At 38.4% G+C, this 7,738-nt stretch overlaps 1 protein-coding gene across 1 annotated transcript; it reads left to right on the forward strand.

Annotated features, from left to right (window-relative positions):
• Positions 1–424: 424 nt before the first annotated feature.
• LOC105118048 (chaperone protein ClpB3, chloroplastic-like) lies at positions 425–6,827 on the forward strand. Its single transcript, XM_011015905.1, has 10 exons — positions 425–893; positions 1,001–1,219; positions 1,764–2,001; positions 2,353–2,548; positions 3,015–3,069; positions 3,197–3,347; positions 3,642–3,950; positions 4,326–4,591; positions 4,847–5,770; positions 6,186–6,827. The coding sequence occupies exons 1-10, from the start codon at positions 675–677 to the stop codon at positions 6,510–6,512; spliced, it is 2,904 nt and encodes a 967-aa protein (XP_011014207.1). The 5' UTR covers positions 425–674; the 3' UTR covers positions 6,513–6,827.
• The last annotated feature ends 911 nt before the right edge of the window (positions 6,828–7,738 follow it).

A 7,738-nucleotide genomic window follows, 5' to 3' on the forward strand; every position in this document is an offset into this window, starting at 1 on the left:
CAAAACATGTAATATTATACAATAATTATATAAATTATATTATAAAATTATGATACCACAAAAAAAAAATATTTTTAATGTTGTTCAAAGTTGAAACACTAAAAAATGCTTATATGTTTATAATATTATATTTAAAATATTCATACTACGTGTATAGTTATATTTTATAAAATAAAAAAATAGATAAATATATAATATATAATAAATATTTTTTTAAATGAATGAGCAAATATTTATATTTAATATTATAAATATAAATATATATTAAATAAAATAAAAATAAAATAGTAATAAATATTTTTTTAATTTATTTTTTATAATATAGCTAAATATGATAAATATTTTTCTAACAATAATCTACTTTTAAAAAATTCGTTGTTTTTTTTAAGATACCACTCTTCAGGACAAAATTGTTTTTCGACAAACCAAGAAGGCCTAAAACACCCCCTCCCTATCTTCTTGTCTTCTTCTTCCTCTTCTTCTGTCTTCAAAAGAAACCAGCACATAGTTGATGAGAGCACAGTACTACTTACTGTAGTAGCCCAACAGTTTCTTCTTCTTCTTGTTTTTTTTTTTTCTTCCAAAAATATATCTAAGAAAGTTCTTTCCTTTCACTTTAACTGCTTCTATCTCCTCACTTTATATTATTTTCTTTCGTAACTCTGCTCCGCCGTATGGCAACCACGACCGCTACGGCGGCTTCGTTTGGTCTGTGTCCTTTCTATTCAGATTCTATCAGTAATGGTTTGTTACCCCGAAAGTCTCTTGTAAGGTTCCACGTAAACCGGAATTCTGTGAAGTCGCTGGAGTTGAACAAGAGAAAGGGTGTCTTTTCGACAAGGGCTAAACCCTCTTCCTTTGTCGTTAGATGTGCTGCTTCTTCTAATGGAAGGGTATGTGATAAGTTAATACCTAAAGTAGCAATGATGGCCAATTATTTATAAATTGAAATTATGTTGAACTAGAGCTTCTTGAGTGACCAGTTTGGGAGATTTGACAGGTTACGCAGCAAGAATTTACAGACATGGCATGGCAAGGAATTGTATCTTCTCTAGATGTGGCAAAAGAGAACAAGCATCAGATAGTGGAGACGGAGCATTTGATGAAAGCCCTCTTGGAGCAAAAGAATGGCCTTGCTCGCCGTATCTTTTCCAAGGTTGGGGTTGATAATACTCGTCTTCTTGAAGCCACTGAGAAGTCTATACAACGTCAACCCAAGGTAATTCCTATATGTTCAAGTTTAAGCTAGGATTTTGGCATCATTCTCCAAGATGGAAGCCGGAAGGCCATTTTGTTGCTTAATAATTTGACACCTGACTATCAAAAACTTGCTTAGCAATGTGTATTTTTAGGCGGCCAATCTTTCAATACAATGTAAGGCGTTGATTTGATGTCTTTGGAAACCTGACCAGCACTTGTTTAGTAGCTCAGTGTTCAAGTCATGAACACAGTTTTGGGTACTGGAAAAAATGGGCTGAAACACCTCACAATATGTTAATGGACCCACATTTGAATCTAAAGTATGAAATTGGGAAGTAGCTTCTGTTATATAGATAGCACAATAATGAAAAAACAAAATCTAGCTAGCAGAATAACAGTCAATTTTTGGTATATACAGACGTGCATATCATTTGGATATTCCATCATATGCTAGGTCAGTCAATTTGGTGAACTTATAATTTGACAAGTTTGGGATTTTGTGTCAGAAGCTTTTACAATGGCCACATTATCATTTTATGAGTCTCTATGTCTATTTATGCTAGGTTCATAGCGAATCTACTAGTTCAATGTTGGGGCGTGACTTGGAGACCCTGATCCAGCGAGCCAGGAAATACAAGATGGAGTATGGAGATTCATTTGTTTCTGTTGAGCATTTGGTTCTTGGATTTGCTCAGGATCAACGGTTTGGGAAGCAATTATTTAAGGATTTCCAAATATCTTTACAAACTCTGAAATCTGCAATAGAATCCATTAGGGGGCGCCAATCAGTTATAGACCAAGGTTGAATACTTTCCCTGTGAGCTTTTTGTGTGCATGCGCGTGTGCATGTGTGTCTGAGTGTTGGGGGAAGGGGGGGTTGAACTGTGAATTGGTCCAGGTTCTTTTAATGCAACAATATGCTGGGGCTGGGGGGCCGGGATAGTTAGTCATCTGGGTTGAACTAGTGTTCCTGGGACAAGGAAACTTCTCCATTTTTTAATATGATAGATGGTTACTTATAAAATGTAGTTTTTCATGCATATATGTATTTAACTGCATACTAATTGATGATTTATAGTTTCACCTTTTTGTTTCTCTCAATGTTTAAAATTCTGCATGAAGCATATCAGAAATGCTGTTAGTTTGTTACAGATCCCGAAGGGAAGTATGAAGCACTGGAGAAGTATGGAAAAGATTTGACCGCCATGGCAAAAGCAGGAAAGCTTGACCCAGTTATTGGAAGGGATGAGGAAATCCGTAGATGCATCCAGATTCTATCCAGGAGAACGAAAAACAATCCTGTGCTTATTGGTGAACCAGGTGTGGGGAAAACTGCAATTTCCGAAGGGTAAGCAGTTAAGAGTTTTCTTCTTCATAGAAACAATATCATTGGAGTAGGACCAACCATGATGCTGGGTATTTCTGATAAATTGGGTTCTTGATCTTACCACTTTCTAGCTTACTTCAAACCAGCAATTGGCTTTATAAGTTGTTATTCCTGAACTTTTTTTTGACTTGCAGCTTAAACAAACTTACTCATTGTTATGTCAATATTTTACTTGTATCATAGAACATATTAATATAATGAAAACAGTACTCAAGTATGTGCCAAGTCCCAAGTGCAGGGATCAGCACTCTCCTACTGGATTGTTTGTTTTATGGACCTGGTTTGAGCTTCTGGATGCTGTGGGGAGTTTGTAAGGGGGTTGGTTAAATAATTTTTGTCTAGTTTGACTGCCTACATCAGGTTTCCATGGTGTCTTGATGGTCTGCTTCTGTACTGTGTAGATGACTCTGACTGTACTTTTGGACAGGCTTGCCCAGAGAATTGTGGAAGGGGATGTACCTCAAGCTTTGATGAACCGGAAGGTGCATTCTTTTTGTGCATCATAAGTTCTACTCACTGGAACTATTCCTTTCTCCTCTCCCATGTTATCAGAGGAAGGGCTGCCTTGTCCATGACCTGGTAATGATTTTGTTAGCTGTTGCTTTACAGCTAATATCCCTTGACATGGGTTCCCTCATTGCTGGGGCGAAATATCGAGGAGAATTTGAGGATAGATTGAAGGCTGTACTTAAGGAAGTCATGGATTCAGATGGTCAGATAATCCTTTTCATTGACGAGATTCACACAGTGGTTGGTGCTGGTAAGCTGCATATTAGATATTTTTACTTTATATCCTTTTCCTTTGAGCTCTTATGTTTTTATGAATTGAATTTTCTTTAATTAGAATAATGTAATTATTTGAGAATGCCATTACTTAGTGAAACACACCTGTAATTTGGATGAAGTTAGATTGGAAGGAGTTGATTCTTAATATAATAGAGAATTTGAATGTGGCCTAGACCTAGGGGCTGTTCTAATATGTGAAATGAGGTTTGTTAATGAACTGTTGATAGTACATTGTATAGCAATAATGACATGGTAATACTTGTCTCAGGGGCCACAAATGGGGCGATGGATGCAGGGAATCTCTTGAAACCCATGCTTGGCAGGGGAGAGTTGCGTTGTATTGGTGCAACAACACTGGACGAGCATCGTAAGTATATTGAGAAAGATCCTGCTTTGGAGCGTCGTTTCCAGCAAGTTTTTGTTGATCAACCTACAGTAGCGGATACAGTATCTATACTCCGGGGACTGCGGGAAAGATATGAGCTGCATCATGGAGTCCGTATTTCTGACAGTGCACTTGTGGAAGCAGCGATTCTGTCTGATCGTTACATCAGCGGAAGATTTTTACCTGACAAAGGTAAAACTGATGCACATAGACATATAACAGCCTAAAAGGCTGGAGGATTTGTTAGTTTGTATTGGATGATTGAATGTGACAATTCTGTACCTTTTTGTCATTCTTCCAAAATTGTGCTTGCAGCCAATGGCTAATATTAAACCTCATGATCATATGCTAAATTTATGTAGAAGAGATATCAATTGTGCATCAAATTTGTATTAAGTCCTATATTTGGTTCTCTTTTGGGAAAGCATAAACTTGCAAGGGTTGCATGAATAGACACACACACACATATCTAGATGCACATGCTCCTACAATGTTTAAGTGTCTGTACAATATTTTTTTTTTAAGAACTACAAGTTCCACAAAGTGCTCATGTTTTTCAAATTGCAGCTATTGATCTAGTTGATGAAGCAGCTGCAAAACTGAAAATGGAAATTACTTCAAAGCCTACTGCCCTTGATGAAATCAACCGTTCAGTATTAAAGCTGGAGATGGAGAGGTTGTCTCTTATGAATGACACAGATAAAGCTTCAAAAGATAGGTTGAGCCGCCTTGATGCTGAGTTGTCTCTGCTAAAAAAGAAACAAGATGAGCTGACGGAGCAATGGGAGCACGAGAAGTCTGTCATGACATGCATTCAATCAATTAAAGAAGAGGTATATTTTCACCATGAATATTTGTTTGAAGTTAAACTTTTCCCTTCAGCATATATTAGATAACTCTGAGGACAGTTCTGTTGCGCACTGCCACACTTACAATTTTAAAAAAGACAAACTTAATTATAAGTGTGACCTCCAATGTAATTTAACTACTATCAAAACAGCTTTGCCAAAAATCATTTAAAAATAAATAATAAAATGCATATTGATGTAACAATCTCAAAGTAAAATTTATTCCTTTGCTTTATACAGATTGACAGGGTAAATCTTGAGATTCAGCAGGCTGAGCGAGAGTACGATCTAAATCGTGCTGCTGAATTGAAGTATAGGAGCTTGAGCTCTCTGCAACGCCAACTTGAAAGTGCTGAAAAGGAGATGGATGAGTATATAAAGTCAGGAAAGTCCATGCTGAGAGAAGAAGTAACAGGTGATGACATTGCTGAAATTGTTAGTAAGTGGACTGGTATTCCTATTTCCAAGCTTAAACAATCTGAGAGGGAGAAGCTATTACATTTGGAAGATGAACTGCATAAACGTGTGGTGGGTCAGGACCCTGCAGTGAAAGCAGTAGCAGAGGCCATTCAGCGATCTCGTGCTGGTCTCTCAGATCCTCACCGTCCAATTGCTAGTTTCATGTTCATGGGCCCCACTGGTGTTGGAAAAACAGAACTAGCTAAAGCCCTAGCTTCCTATATGTTCAACACTGAAGAAGCCCTTGTACGAATTGATATGAGTGAATACATGGAAAAGCATTCAGTCTCACGATTAGTAGGAGCCCCACCTGGTTACGTAGGGCATGAGGAAGGGGGGCAGTTAACAGAGACAGTTCGCAGGAGGCCGTATGCAGTTATTCTCTTTGATGAGATAGAAAAGGCTCACTCTGATATGTTTAATATCTTCCTTCAGGTTTTGGATGATGGTAGGGTGACTGATTCACAAGGTCGCACTGTCAGTTTCACGAACACTGTCATCATTATGACTTCAAACGTGGGTTCACAATATATACTCGACACAGATGATTACTTGCCAAAGGAGGTAGCTTATGAAACGATTAAGAGGAGGGTAATGGATGCTGCTAGATCAGTCTTTCGGCCTGAGTTCATGAATAGGGTTGATGAGTACATAGTTTTCCAGCCTCTGGATCGTGATCAGATAAACAGTATTGTCAGGTTACAGGTATCTTGGTACTGTTTGTTTGGGTTGATAATGATTTTTCTTCAGTGAATGTCTTTGCAACTTGTTATAAACTATAATTACAGAAGCATGGTTAAAGCTTGTTTGGTTCATTCTAGATTTTACTTCCCAAATTAATTATTGTGTTTTGAATCCTAGCTGTTAACTGCAATCATCTTGCAGCCTGGTAGATGTATGTGTGCTTACATGCATGTGCAAAGATGTGCTGGATCTTTTACAACTCTTCATGGAGACTCATGGGAAATGACCTCTTTATTGGATAATCATGGAGTGATTTGATTTGAATTCCACTGCTAACTTCACTGTGTTTTTTACACTGCACGTAGCATATTGCATGTTGGTCCTGTTTTCATGCATTTTCCTGACTGCTTATGCCATGTTTGCTTGTGCATTTCAGCTCGGACGTGTCCAGCAGAGGCTTGCAGACCGGAAGATTAAATTATTGGTCACCGATGCAGCTATAGAGCTTCTAGGGACTCTTGGGTACGATCCCAACTATGGTGCTCGGCCAGTCAAAAGGGTGATTCAGCAGCATGTTGAAAACCAACTTGCCAAGGGTATCTTGAGAGGGGAATTGAAGGATGAGGATTCTGTTGCAATAGATACGCAGGTTACAGCATTTGCCAATGGCCACCTCCCCCAGCAAAAGCTAGTTTTCAAGCGTCTGGAAACTAGTGAAGATAAGGCAGCTGCTGAAAGTCGAGCTTTTTCAGAGACTGTCTAAATGTTTTTACCCGCACTACACTATACAGGTGCTATACATTTTGGGTAGAGGGTTCATAACTCCTGCTAAATGAGTATTTCCCATCTTGTGTAAGATTACAGGTCTCGAGGAGTTTTTGTAAGGTGCCTTGACTTCCTAACAGCATTTTATATTCTTTTGTGGTTGGTGAAGTTGGGGTGATCTTGTGTTCTTGTAGTCTAAAGTGCACGAGAGCGACATGATACTAATTTGACAGACCAGAACTGTTGTTATACATACCCTTAAAAGTGAAACGAATTGACAGTATTTTTATATAAATGAATTATTTGCGAGGTATTTTGGAGTGGACAAATCAAAGGAAAAGTCGCTCTTACAAAGCCATTCCTAATGTATTTGGCTGTGTTGCTGCCCGTATGTCTCTGCGTTCGAACTCGTCACGTTGTATCAGAACTTCATGGCTTTAGAAAACATAACGATATGGTGTTCATTAGCAGCAGATGATTAAGAGATGGGTGGAAATTACATTGATTACCCAGATGATTAACCCTCTGTCTATGATACAAATCTTTCAATCAAGGACATGAACCGGTAAAAAACAACAGCTAAGTTAATTTGCCAGCCCTCTGACTCACAATGCCTTCCATTTCTAGAATCAAGCAAGCGGAGAGAGATGCCAAAAGACCACACACGGCTCAGCTCATTTACTTTGCCATATCATGCTACAACTACGTAACGTGCGTTCTGAACAGGTCAGAACAGCATTTGTCAGTAAACTCTATCATTTGTGTTCTCTTCCTCGATTTCTAGTTACAGTACTGAGGATATGAATATCTACGGTGGGTACAGAACCTGCTCCTTTTATAGGCGAATTCTTTCGCAACTCCTGTTGGATCAAGGCCCGTGTCTTGCCATCTCATGTTTGAGACCAATTTCCTGTAAAGCTTCTTCGCTGATTCAATCTTGCCTCTTAAACACGTTCCATGAACTACAGCGTTGTAGAGGGAGACATCTGGTGGAACTTGCTGCAGATGAGATGAACTGAAATTTATCAGTTATTCTGAACCATCTGCAATGCTCTTCCAAAGAGAAGTAAGGATCCACCTGTAAGGTTTTGAAGGACCAAACTTTGCACTTTGGCATTTGATTCTGAACTTTATAGGACTACCGAGTTACAGACAAGGACCTGAATTCACATTAATTCTTTACCCTTCTGGTCAGTCAATTATCACAGCTACTCTGGTCGAAGC

This window comes from Populus euphratica, unplaced genomic scaffold, assembly GCF_000495115.2.
Source record: "Populus euphratica unplaced genomic scaffold, PopEup_1.0 scaffold1687.1, whole genome shotgun sequence".
Taxonomy (NCBI): domain Eukaryota; kingdom Viridiplantae; phylum Streptophyta; class Magnoliopsida; order Malpighiales; family Salicaceae; genus Populus; species Populus euphratica.

Bases quoted from the DNA above. Each gene is read 5' to 3' on its own strand.
- LOC105118048 (XM_011015905.1), top strand. From the start codon at position 675: ATGGCAACCACGACCGCTACGGCGGCTTCGTTTGGTCTGTGTCCTTTC. The intron at 1,220-1,763 runs GTAATTCCTATA...TATTTATGCTAG, and splicing joins CTATACAACGTCAACCCAAG to GTTCATAGCGAATCTACTAG. The intron at 3,070-3,196 runs GTGCATTCTTTT...GTTGCTTTACAG, and splicing joins AAGCTTTGATGAACCGGAAG to CTAATATCCCTTGACATGGG.